General features: G+C 45.2%; 1 protein-coding gene across 2 annotated transcripts in view; it reads right to left on the reverse strand.

Annotated features, from left to right (window-relative positions):
- The window catches only part of PTDSS1 (phosphatidylserine synthase 1), a 59,845-nt gene extending 46,086 nt beyond the window's left edge, over window positions 1–13,759 (reverse strand). Inside the window, exons 1-3 of one of the 2 annotated variants that reach the window (XM_032468177.1) lie at window positions 13,464–13,595; window positions 2,928–3,037; window positions 1,867–1,958 (exon numbers count right to left, since the gene is read on the reverse strand). Coding sequence is in view for 1 of the 2 variants with exons in the window: in XM_032468176.1 (XP_032324067.1) it covers window positions 1,867–1,958; window positions 13,464–13,642 (271 nt within the window). In the remaining variant the exon portion in view is untranslated. Of the gene's footprint in view, window positions 1–1,866; window positions 1,959–2,927; window positions 3,038–13,463 lie in introns of both variants that reach the window. The other variant, XM_032468176.1, reaches the window with a different exon arrangement.
- Window positions 13,760–13,882: the final 123 nt, after the last annotated feature.

Here is a 13,882-nt window from a genome sequence, read left to right on the forward strand (position 1 = left end):
TGTTGCCTGCAGGGCTCAGAATCATATTTTTACTGGTCGGATTATTATGCTACCAGCAAAACCCACAATACAGAACAAAATTTTGATGCCACCATTTTGGAAAGCCTGAAGGACTTGCCCTGCATGCTGCTGTGACTTACATAATAAGAACTAAGTGTTTGGTCTTTGTCCCCTATTCTGGAACAGTCCTAAAACCCTTGGAATTTCCTAAGTTATGAAAGTGATAAGAGTGTCTTCTGTTAAGTTAATGAGGTGACTTTTTGGAAAACAGTTACAAGAATGGGGGCTGATGGCTGGTGGAGCCAGCAGCGAGATTAGAGGGGTTGGAACCCTCAGCCCCACCCCCCTGACCTCTGGGAATCAGGATTGAATCAACTGCCAATGGCCACAGATTTAATCAGTCATACCTAGGTAATGAAGCCTCCACAGAAGCCTACAAGGATGAGGTTTAGGAAGCTTCTGGGTTGGTGACCAGTAGAGATCCCGGGAGACGGCACAGCTGGAGAGGCAGGGAAGCTCCCGGCCCCTCCCCACATACTTCACCCTACACACCTCTTCACCGGGCTGTTGAGTCATAGTCCCTGTAATGAACCAGTATGGTAATCTAGTGAGCAAACTGGTTTTCTGAGTCTTGTGAGCTGCTCTAGCAAACCCAAGGAAGAGGTCATGGGAACCTCTGATTTTACAGCCATTCGGTCAGAAGCACAGGTGACACCCTGGACTTGTGACTGGCGTTTGCAGTGGGGACAGGAGCAGTCCTGTGAGACTTAACCTGTGGAAGTGGATGCTCCCTCCAGGTAGACAGTGCCAGGACTGAGTAGAATTGTAGGACATCCAGCTGATGCTCAACAATTGCTAGTTGGTGTAGGGACCCCCCTGCCTCCCCGGCCACCCACCCACCCACCCACACATGTGCTCACCCAAATTAGAATTGGTATTAGAATCCTATCACCACGGTACAGCTCCAGGTAGCAATCAGTAACATTCATTAGGAGCTCCTTATAAGGCACATTATATTCAACTGAAAGATGGGAGGACAGAGAAGCAGCACAACTTAAAGCATCATATTTAAAACCTGAGTCAGGCCCTTGGAGCATAACTCACACAAAAGACTGAAACGGTTACAAAATATCCTAAGCACAAAAGAATCAGAATATAAAAAGTGAACATCCAGAAATCACTTGCAGAGAGTAAGCAGAGAATATTCCAGGGAGAAAGTACTGAAGGGGAATAAGAAAAAATACAGCAACTTGTAAGGGGCAATTCAGAGGAAAGGAATGAATCCCAAGTGTGGCAGAACACCAAGTCAGCTTTTGCCTCAGTCTATAAACATGACAGGGGGAAATTTCACAGTAATAATTGTTTTTCTTTTCAACCTGATAATGAAAATTCATATCCCAGCAAAGTTCACCGCGATAAAAGATCACTTAAGACAACAAATTATTTAAGTAATACTCATTAGAGCACTGACCCTGTCCTTAGTAAAAAGGAGTAACTGAGCAGTCGCTGGGTATTTTATGACCCAGCTGATGATAACAAAAACAGCAACAAGAGTAACAGTTGACATTCACTGAGAGCTTACAGTCCGTCGGCCCCTGTTCAGAGCATTTTACATGTATTGATTCAGCTAACCCTTACAAGAGTACTTCCCTCCATTTCACAGAGAGAAAACGAAGGACTATTAAAAAGAGAGACAGAGCTGGGAAGCGAGCAGTCAGCCTCCGAAGCCTGTGCCCGTCACCACCCTGTGACACTCAGCGTGTTTATTTCACCCTCTAGTTTCATCTCCCAGGTGACATGCATCTCAAAAATACCCAAAAGGGCACAATGAACAAGAGAAACGTGAGAAAGGATAACATCACTTACCATTGGGGAAAGCTAACACACTGATGATAAGAAAGAAGAAAATTACAGAGAGGATACCCCTCCAGATGTTGTCTTCTGGGACAGAGTCATCCCTGGAAACAGAAAAGAAACATTGAGTATTCATCCTCAGATCTGAACAGTCAGCCTAGGAGGGGTAAGAGTTCCCGTGTTTTAAAAACTGGGGGAGGGCTAACTTTATTTTGCTGAGCTAAGTCACTACACACATTACTTACTGTTCACTGTCCATTCCTAAAAATAGTACAATCTCATTAATAAAGTACAGTTCTTACATGAAAAGCAATCGGCAACTTTACACACCAACACACATTCTACTCAGACAAGCATTTGAGAATCACTGTTCTTTAAAAAATACCCAGTATGTCAAAAGGTAAGGTTTATTTTGGGGAAATGCCTTTTGGTGTTAAGGATAACTAAAGATGACTTCACTATATGGACTGTGGCAAAGAAACTGTTCGGGAATCAGAAAGGAAGCATAAGATTATAAGGAAAGGGCATAAGCGCCATGAGGTTATATAGTCAATTGTTAAATTGGGGCAGTTGGCTATTTAAGGGATGAATGAAAACGGCGCAGTGTAGCGTAAGTAATCAGAAAGCACTGGTAAAAAATGCTAAAAGAAAAATTAAGAGAAAAAAAATACAAGATTTAAACACAGAACAGAAGCAACATAATCGTAAAGTAAGGAGATAAGCTTCCTCCCTCCCTGTGCCGGGTCACTTCTAACGTCCTACTGTATTTAACTCCTGCGTAACCCCATCAGCCGCTGCTGCCACCCCCCCCCCCCGACAGTGAGGGGAGGGGATGCAGGATGAGGACAAGCAGGCAGCCAGGCCTCTGCAGCCCCCCCAGCCGTGCCCCCCTGAGGGGACTCAGGATGTGGAAGAACAGGGCACTGACCCTAAATAGCCAAGTGCATATCCAAGGAATGATTTCACTGAGCCCAGACCTTTGCACCTTCCCAGACAAAGAAAAGCACCAAATTCTTTAACTTGAGATAACCAGTTTTCTTTAATTAACAGTAAACTTTTGATGTTCTGACTACCTGGTCTTTGTCGCAAAATCTCTTATCTCCTGGCTTCTACCTTGCCCCTTTGGAACAGCCTCTTAGAGTGACCTGAGATGCCGTGTCCCGAGCTTGAGTCCACAGGAAATCTGCCGAATAAAACATAACTCTCAACTTTTAGGTTGTGCATTTTATTTCAGTCGACAAGAAGGACTGTAGTAAAAGACTTTTCAGAAGACAAATATTAAATTAAAATTAAACATTACAAATCAAAAAAATCTTAGAAGAAAACCAAGTTTGCATAGAAAAAAAAACAAAACCCAGAGCACCAGAATATATATATGAAGCGGTGTGGAATGAAACAATAATGAATCACCTAGTTAAGGACTGTCAACTTCTGTTTAGGCTGCTAAGTTTCTGCACCCAATGAAATAATTTCCAGACTAAAGACAGGATTGAACCCAAGGTTCTAAAATAAGAGAGCATACAGATCTTAAATGTCTCCTAGATCATATGGCCAAACAGTCCTAAACTAATGCTGGACAAATAATACTTGACTATTAACATCACAGATCTGATTACAAAACCAAACTACAGAATCAGACAGACGTCCTCTTGCAGTAAAGTACAATCTCATTTTAATGGACATCCTAACAATGAAACATCTGCCCAGAGGTTATAAACACAACCTAAAAATGCCAGCCCAGCCACTACTGGGGTACTTGTGATGCCCTCTGGCTTATGCAGGGAAGCCCCATATCCGGTTTCCAGGAACACTGGCTTTTACTGAAGAAGAGCTCCCCACAGCGGGGGCGGGGACACAACGTCCCCATTCAGACCAACATCACACGACTGAAACTGGTACTGATGACAGCAATGATACTAGCTCCTGCTTCTCAAGCATCTACTGTGTGCCAGGCCCTGAACAGGCAGTTTATAGACATCACCTCTAATTGTCACAACCCATTTGCAAAATGAGGTGTTATCAACCACATTTTACAAATGAGGTAACAAAAGCTCAGAGAGGTTTGGTGACTCGCCCAAGAAGTAAGAAACTGCAGAGCCAGCATTCAAGACCAGGCCTGCTAGACTCCACAGATGGTGATCTTTCCCCTATGCCAAACTGCCTCAGGGAAACTTAGCTGTCATCCTACATCAATCTGATTCATAGTAAGTGCACGGGGGTGGCATAAGAGAGTTTGACAGGCCATGCAACTTGTAAGTTACAAAATAAAAGCAAGGCTAAAATGAGTAACTGTTGCCTAAAAAAATAAGATGAAGTTCCATAAGTCATACTTCCTACCAAAATATATTCTGGATGATTCAAAGAATTAAGTAAAAACAAGACAGAACAAAATTCTAGAAGAAATGAGAGAATTAAAAAAGCCAAAAACCAAAAAACCCAAAACGAAACACAATAGCCTCAGAGTAGGGAAGACCTTTCTAAAGGATGACACAAAACCCAGAAATCATAAAGGAAAAAGCTAATAAATTTGCATGGCAAAGAAAACAGTAACAAAAGCAAAGGAAAAGCGATAAACCTGGGAAAAATATCTGCAACTCACATGAAGGCAAAGGGTTGATCCCCCTAATTACAGAGCACTCGCCCCAGCATCAGTTAACAGAAAGAAAAGCAAATGGACAAAGAGAAACAAACAGAAAAATGGACAAAGGATTTGAAGAGACAGTTCACAGAGCAAAAAATCTAATGGCTCTCAGGTGGAGTGAAGAGATACCCAACCTTGTTCGTGGTAAGAGATGGACAAATTAAAACACAGAGAGACCATTTGTATCTACCTTATGGACAAAGGTAAAGTTTGATGACTGAGCTGATGAGGATATGCAGAAATAGATAAACAGGCACTCTCACACATTGCTAGTGTGTAGTATAAATTTACACTGCTTTAATGGAGGGCAATCTGGCAACATGTTAACTTATAAATGTATATACCATGTGACCCAGCAAATCCATGTATGGGAATTTATCCCACAAATCTATCCTCATTTATGCAAAAATACAAGGTGGTTCACTGTGGTATTATATGTGTTAGCAAAAATTGGAAACAACTGAATGTCCACCAAAAAGGGACTGATTAAGTAAATTATGGCCCCGTCTCATAATGGAGTACTAGGCAGCTGTAAAAAGAATGAAGAGGCTTTTTATTAATTAACTGATACAGAATAACTTCAGAGATCAAGTTGTAGAGCTGTGGGTATAGTAAGCAACTTTTTCCACAAAAAAAGCGAGCATGTGTATGTATGTGTAACTTGTAACCTGTGCTCACAGCTGCACAGCATGTCTCTGGAAATCCACCCAAATGGCGACACTGGTTTTCTCCAAAGAGGATAAAAGAGGAGTAGGGTAGGGGGTGGAGATTGGACTTTTCACCATATACCCTTTGGGAGAGCTTGGATTTCAAGCAACGTGGATATGCCACTTTTCAAAAAATTTAATTATATATCAACATTAAATTCATAAGAACAGTGATAAACAGTGAAACTGCACTTTTGTAAATTTTGAGTAATTTTATTAGAAAGACAGGATCAAAAGAAGAGCCTAGTTTCTGGAGCCAAAAAAAAAAAAAGCCCATTAAATCTGAATAAAATAGCAGTGGGTCTGAAAAGCTGGCTGTTTCCTATTTGCCTAATTAGAAATAAAAATGTATCAAAGATGGACAGTGAGGTCTTTGGCAAAACTGAAAACGTACAGTACAGGAGGATCAAGTTCCTGTGATCAAAGATTTAGGGCACAGGGGAGGGCAGGTGGTGAAGAGGAAACCTCAGTCCCATCAGACTGGCAGCCCCAGCTTGACCCTCTGGGTTTCCTGGGAGCGGAGGCTGTTCCCAGGGCCCCCGGAACAGTCCCTGCAAGTGGTGGGCGCCAAGACTGGAATGCATGACTGAGAAGGCCGCCCACCCACGCCGGCCTCCTGACAAGCTGACCACACAGGGCCATTCACCAAGGCCTGGTGCAGACTGTCCTCTGTCAGCTCCCAGTAATCCAGGGACTTCACCATTTCCCAGTTCATCACGAAAAGCAATGTGGCTGCAAAGGCCACAAAGACCACACTAGGGACTCCAGAGACACTCAGAGGACAAGAAAGGGTGGCCTCTGGACACCCACTATGCCTGTGCCTCGGAAGGCTAGCTGCTCTGTGTGTTAGTTCTCTTGAAGGGGGTAAACGATCATATTCTGCATTTTACTGACTCCAAAGTCTAGGCTTTTTCCCCTTTAGGAGGCTGCTGGGTGCAGTGACAGGGAGGACAGGCTTGTGGCCAGAATTCTGACTTTACACTCTTCGGCCTGCGTGACCTTGGGCAGAGCACTTAACCTCTCTGTGCCTTGGTTTCCTCATCAGTACATCAAGGATAATAAATTGCACCTCACAGGGTTGTTGTGAGAATAAAATAACTTAGCATATGTAAAGACTGAGAACAGCACCTGGCACAGAGGAATTGTTACTTATTAGCTCCCGATTTCTGTCCACTCATTCCCTCAGTTAGCTGACACCTATCACTGGGGACAGAGATGAACAGACATGGTCTTGAGTCTTCAGAGAACTATGCACCACGACATATACAATTAAAGTATTATCTTAGCAAACCCTTGGCCAGAGAGAAAAGTTTTTTATTTGCTGGAACTGTCTCTGATTAACCTGACAAACCAAAAAAATCAACCAAAAAAACCATTTTCAATTGCTCACACAAGACCCCATTACCATCTCCTCAGGCTTTGCCGGGGGCGCAGTACAGTTCCCACTTCCCAGGGAAGATGATAACTTGTGGTCAGGGCTGCTAGGTCCCCATCCTGACTCTTCCTGGCCTTAGGATCCTTGCTCAACCAAGACATTTTGCTTTACAGCAACAAAGAAAAAACAACTTCAAGCTTTCATCTGCGATGCTGTCAGGCACCCTGACCTCTTTCCCAGCTCTACTGAGGCTCCTAACACCAAGCACCTGAGCCTCCGGCGCTCTGAACTTTCTAAAGAACTTTCCCAGCTGGCATTTTGTTTAACTGCTCCACAGTTCTGTCGGGGAGCATTTTATCTTTACTTGGAGGGTGAGGAAAATAGAGCTCTTGCTTTATCTTGCCCACACTGACAAATAGAAGCCAAGAGGAAGTAGGTGCCAGGGCTTCTGGAATGCTGGCTCTGGGTCAAGACCGCTACACTCACCAGTGTGATACAGGCAGACAAGCTTAGGGAGGCAAAGTCCTTTTCCCGCTCTGCTAAATTTAGGTGTTCCAGGAGCCCGCTGGGGTAGCCCTGACCATTCGCAGTGAAAATACCCAGTGGACAGAGGACAGGAAAACTGTGATTTAAGGTCCCACCTCATTAACCCGCAGCAGCTCCAGGGCTCAGCACAACACCTGGCACAGAGCAGGCCTTCACAATATGGGGGGTTCCAGAATGAGTGAGGGGCTAAGGCTGAGGCGGTCTGCGACCCAGGTAATGCGAGGGAGAGTCCCAGCACCAGAGCCTACAGGGCCCACTGATGACGACTCTCCTGTCCAGGCGCTGAGGGACCAGTCAAGTACTCAGACAGCTCAAGTCCTCAGCCATCCCCGTTTCAACCAGGATATAGGTTAACTGCCAGAGAGGAGAGCATCCTAAAAGCAGGGCAGGTATAAGGAAAGCCCTGAGTTTTGGTTTTTTTTTTTTAAACAAGTTTGCACTCAGAAAAAGTTTTGGACTCAGATTCTTAAACTTGAAAAATGGACTACAAGCAGCGGCCAAGGAGACTTGGGAAAGCGAAGCCGACTCCATTCACTAGCACAGAATCTTTAGACAAGGCTGTCTCCCTGGGGCCAGGAAGGTACGGACACTTTATCCTGACTCCTAAGGCTGCTAAGTTGATTGTCTCCCCCCACATCTTTTCCTTTCCATCCCTTTAATATGAACCCTTGTAACTGAGACACCCAGGTAGGGTCATGTTAATGGGGCCAGTCACTGCTAAGGGTCCTCCCTCCCAATGGAAACCTTAGTCCCAGGTTACAAGGTGGACCGACGTTAACTGGCTTTGGTATTATCTTCGAAGATTACATGCACTTCATTTCATAGAACGTTATGATCCTTGTCAAGAATTATGGCTGAGATATCAACTAAAGGAGAAGAGTGATATCTCTTAAAAGTTCTTACCACATAAATGATTTTTTATATTTGATTCATTGAACATTTCCTGGGTATGTATTCTGTGATGATGAAGGTATCTGGCCTCAAGAAATTGATATAGAAACAAATAGAAGAGATACAATAATAAACAATGTTTGGAAGGATATAAACATTTCTTCCTCTGTGCTTTCTGGAACAACCAAGAAAGGTGTGTGGGAGGCGGACCAACCAGGTGGCTTGTGAGGGATGCCACGGGCTCCTTACGTGGGAGGTACAAGAAGGTGCTCTCCAGTCGGAGGCAGGTGCCTGCCTGGCACTAAGGGTGGAACCGGGGAGATGTCTGGGCCTGCCGTGTGTACTGTGCACTGTAGGGGCAGGCGTAAGGATGGAGAAGCAGACCTACTCGACACTAACGGAAGACCTTAGGGTCCAGCGAGCACTTCCTACAGGCGATGGGGATCCACTGAAAGTCTGTGAGCAGGGAAAAGGGACAGATGAGCTCATGATCTTGTCTTTAAAAGGTCAGGAGGAAAGCAGTGTGGAGGATGGACGGGAGGGAAATGGAGTCAAGGCCTGGGAGTGTCTTATTCCAAAAAGCTGGGCATTTGCTGAGCTAAAACCAGGGCACAGGAAGAAGTAGACAGCTGTGAAGGCTATTAAGGCCCAGTTAGATGCTGTGAAGACGATCTAGATGAACTCCACGAGAGCAGAGCAGAGGACCGGTGGGTGGAATGCAGACTGTTAAACCAAATTAAACGTGATGCCAGGGCCTAGGGCTCAGGAAGCCATCCTAGCTGCCTGGACGAGTCCTGGCTTCCAGCGTCAACCAGACTGAAAACCTGCTAACTTCTCTATGGAAATCTGGGGCTAGGGGATTATGTCACAAGAAAAACTGTATTACACTTGGTAACAGAATTATATCTAAAATGCTAAAATGCAGGCAGCAGTTCCCAGGCGTGTAATCTCTCTGAGGTAAGCAACCTCTAAATCAAGTAAATACTTGGGGCATCTAGGCACTTATTCATTATTTATTGCAGAAGAGCCCCAAGAAATCTATGACTCATTTTCCCCTTCAATAAACTTATAATCTTATTAGGGACATAAAACACCAGAATTAAGAATATGAAAGGATGTAAAAAGATGCTTATTTAAATCCAATAACAAATGATTCAAATAGGAAGTGAGGGAGAGAATGTTAACATGGCTGTTAAGTGGGCCTCTCTAGAGGGCAACACCCAACAGTGCGCTGCGGTCACCTCCAGGGCTGGTGCAACCCCAGGACACAGCCACTCGGGACGACCACTTAACCCTGCTGGCGCCGGGGAGCAAGGACTTCCAGTCCAGGCCTTCTGTTGTTGGGAGAAAGAACACGACGTACATAAAGGAAACAGGAAGGAGACAACTGAATCAGCAGGATCAGATGTTTTCTAATGGGAATTGATATGGTCTGAAGAGAAAGAACAGGGGAGGCTGGCAGGTGTCCCTGAGGGCGGTGACACAGAGGGTGGAACCGCGGCTCCGTGATAGGATGTGCTGGAGCTCCAAAGCTGCTAAAGGAAATGAAGTAGACGCCCCTATCACAAATAAATAAAAATAAATAAATCAAGTCTGTCCATGTCCCTGCTCGCCTCTGTCTCCTCAGTCCCACACCAAGGAGAAACCCAGCACAGACAAGTGGGTGACCCCTTGGGGACAGCACCCTGCAGGCAGACAAGCTCTCCCCGGTCACGGATGATTTCCGCTGAACAAGTGTCACTGGAGAGACTGATTCCATGGCTCTACGGCCAGGTGCCTCTTCAGGAGGGAGGAGGCCACTACGTTTGTGATTTAGTACATTTTGGTGTTTTCAAATCTTAAGCCTGAGTTTTTGACACCGAAGGTCATTCAACATTTCCAAGTTTACCAACCTACGAAAGCAGAGTAAAACGAGGTACTAGGAGCTTGAGACAAAGGTTCTCCTTGCCCCACTTCGGCTGAACGAACTTATAAGACATGTGCCAAAGTATTTAATTTCTAAAAATACTTACCCTACAAGGTGGCAAAATGAGCTTTTTCAAATCTTAGGGAGAATGACTCAGTAGCACCTAGTTTTACTGTTAGTGACAGTGCTAGAGACTGGAGACTGAAAACACTATGGTTTCACAGTGCGTTGGCCTAATTGCTGTTGAATAAAAGAACTACTTGATAAATCCAAATTTGTCTCAGGCTTCTGTGTGAGGTATCTAATCCTTCGCAATCCTAAATGCTCGCTGTCTTTGCGGCATGTGACATGACCCGGGTACTGTTTCCAACATACAGGTAACATGACACCCCAAAAGCTTCTATCGCCTATCCTCTTCAACTACTAGTCTTTGAAAAACAAATATTAAGACATATCCTTAAAGTTTTATTGAAATAATTGCACTGAACAGTCATCCAACTAAAATCTTCCTACAAAATAAGGATAAGGTACTAGAAATAATCACTGTAAGGAAGCACAGAATGAGTAATTTTCATTTAAGAAGTCATTACTTTCAAACTTTATGGAAAAAGACACAGCTATTACTAACGTCTCAGTTTAAAGGGTCAGAAATCATTGCGAAAAATGAGTTAAGACATAGTAAGTACTACTTTTATTCATGGTGCCTATGATTTTATATAAGATGAAATTTGTTATTAAGTAGTTCCTTCATACATGATTCCTTCTCTACGAAATGAGTGAAAAATAAAATTATGATCATTTTTGAACCTCAGATTTTGGAAAAGGCCATAATCTGAACCTCAGTATACTTCAGACAAGCTGTTAAAATTCATATTCATTTCTTATACTTTCACTGCTGGAATTTATTGACTGCTTCAGCAGAACATGCCGTAAAGGGGAAATTCCAGAAGAATGCGGCTTTCTATGTTAGAAAAGAGGAAGAGAAATCTATTCTGAAAGGGCCTAGAATAATATTAAAGATAAAAGGTTGAAACAAACTGCTCATTCTTCTTTCTCATTATTTAAAATAAAGTACCATAATTACTTTGCTAGTTTCAAAGAAACACCCTCAAGAATTCCATCCTTGCCAACCCACATGAGACAAAGTGAAACTGAAGTTAACATGACACAGGCATGTACATTATCCAAGCAAAGCAATGTCCTTTCTTCCAATGTCTTTATCCTTTGTCTCAGTTATACAGCATACCACACCCTCATTCAATGACAAATACAATTTAGAAGGCATTAGTGTACAACGAAATGATGTAATAATAGAAATAGCTAATGTTTACTGAGTACTTACTATCTGTCATTCACTGAGCTGAACACAAATTATTTTTTAAAAACTGGACTGAGCCCTTACAGCACACAATCCTATGAGGTATTACAAGATATTTTAATTTTACGTACAGATGAGGAAACCCAGGCTTAGCAAATCAAGTGGCCACACAGCTATTAGGTGGTAAAATCAGACAAATGATGAAGTATTTGAGGGTAACCATAATTAGGGACAAGACTGATTCGTCTCCAAAACTGGGAATATGTTCTGGGTTGGACACTGTGGAAAAGCCTGATCTTATCCCACTGCAGAGCATCTGCAAAAGATTTTACAATAATAGTAACTGTATCCCTCAATCATTGAGAGTAATTGTTACATATGGTTTATGGCTTTGAGTAGATTCGTGCCAATAAATGAACACTTACAAAATAAGAACCAAGAGTCAAATGGATGATAAAGGTAAGGAACAAGTGTCATGTGGGAGAACATTATTAGTTTTTATGAAAATCTGAAAAAGTGCAGTGATTCTCAAAGGAGACACTACTGGCATGTGTGTGTATACAAGGGTGTATGTGCACATGGGTGCCTGTGTACAGGCGACAATTCTTTGTTGAATAAAGCCATCCCTTGTGTTGTAAACATTTAGCATCCTTAACCCCCAACCACTGAATACCAGAGGGTCCCCCAATGCTCATGGCCACTGAATATACCCCTGCACATTTTCTGCTGATATGGATTGAGAACCATTGGCTGTTGGATAAATACACTGGAAGAGAAGTAACTGACACCAACTGTGCATCATGCACCTGCTAAGGGCATTCACGCATATTCACTTTATTCTCATAACTCCATATGAAGTAAGTACATATTCAATCCCCCATTTCACACATGTGGATCCTGAGGCTCAGAGAAAGCTTAAATAACTTAACCAAGGTCATACAAATAGTTTTGAGACCAACAGTCTGGCTCCAAAACTACACATCCCTGGGTTGGACTTTTAAACCATTAGTGTGGTAGGCATGACTTTCCTTTCTTTAAAGAGGTTCACTCAGAAGATATAAATCCATTTAAGTAGGGCCCATGGTGTGCCTGTCATTTGGGCATGAATCAGTTCCCTGGGTTAGGGGTTCCACATGTCAGTGAGGTGGGTTATAAGATGCAGGCACCAAGAGTTGGGCCAGGTAGCTCCTATGCACAGGTATATATTAGAAGTGCTTCCAGTGTGTGTGTGGTGTGTGTGTGTGTGTGTGTGTGTGTGTGTGTGTATGCGTGTGAAAGTTTTCAGAGGAATAAGACAGTTGTGCTACAGCATGTGAGATTTACGTGTTTTATTTAACACTTTCCATAGCATAGGAATGCATAGGATGCACCGGGCACTGCTACAATTGCCTGACAATGTCTCATTTCCGGTTGCATGTTAGGTGATGAAGAGAATCCAGCGTGCACTGTCTGATGGGTTGGTGTCTGTATGGCGGTGCTGGGATGTCCGCTGTGATGTGTGTATCCAAGGCGATAGTTTGTGTTGTGGTACAGACGGCGGTGTCTGAGGTTGGGGGAAGGGTCGTGCTAGATGATGTGTGTGCAGTGCATACTGGAGGTGCTGCATGGGAGAGACTATAATAATAGTGTGCACCTCACATGTGCATGTTGTGCATGGCGGGTAGTGTGAATGCTGGAGGAGTTCAGCGGAAAGGGGTCTGCACCTGGGCCTGTGCGTGGTGCGTGGAAGACGCTGTGGACTGGGGTGTGTTCAGTGTAGTGGTATGTGCCAAAAGTGGTGCATACCAGATGATTCATGCGGAGTGCTAGCGAGGGATGGGGGCTGGAGAGGAGGGGGCCGACATCGTGACGTGTGTGGGGAGGGATGCTAAGAGCAGTAGGAGATGTGAGGCGGGGCGGCGGGAGGGGTCGTGCTAGGTGACCCAAGAGTGTTCCTGATGTGGCCCGAGGCGGTGTATCGGGAATGGTGGTACAGAGAGTGGTGGGGGTGGGGTGGGATTGGAGGGTAGGGACGAATGTCGGTCCAGAGGAGCTGGAGGGGAGGAAGCCGGGTGTGCTAGGTGAGACACCGGCGGGTGGAAGAGCTGCGTGGGCGGCGGGTCTGCGAGCGGGTGCGAGGAGCAGACAGCTCGCTTCCTCTCCCGGCCACGCTCCCCGCCAGCGCCCCCACCCGCCCCTTCCCTTCGCCCAAGGGCGCGCCCCCAGCGCGGCCCGGCCCGCCTCACCTGGTGAAGGCAAAGTACATGAGGCTGACGATGGTGAAGCTGAGCAGCGTGATGGTGTGCGGCCGGTAGAAGAAGTCGATGGTGATGTCCTCCACTTGCTGCTCGTTAATCATCCGGAAATGCATCTTGTAGTTCACATCATCTTTACTCAGCGTCCTGCTCCCCACGCAGGACGCCATGGCCCGCCTCCCCGTCCTGCGGCGGCAGGCGGCGGCCCCGGCCCGTGGAGGCTGGGACCCCGGAGGTGACGAGCCGCAGCGGGCGGGCGGGCGGCCGGGTCTGGCGCGGAGCACGGGCTGGGAGCCGAGGGAAGGACCGGCGCAGGAGGGCGGGGTCGCGGCGCCGCCAACGCGGCCTCGCGCGGGGGGCGCCGCTCGCCGCGCCTCGGCGGGCGTTCCGGGAGGGGCATCTCTAGGGAC

This window comes from Camelus ferus, chromosome 25 (genome assembly GCF_009834535.1).
Source record: "Camelus ferus isolate YT-003-E chromosome 25, BCGSAC_Cfer_1.0, whole genome shotgun sequence".
NCBI classification, from domain to species: Eukaryota; Metazoa; Chordata; class Mammalia; order Artiodactyla; family Camelidae; genus Camelus; species Camelus ferus.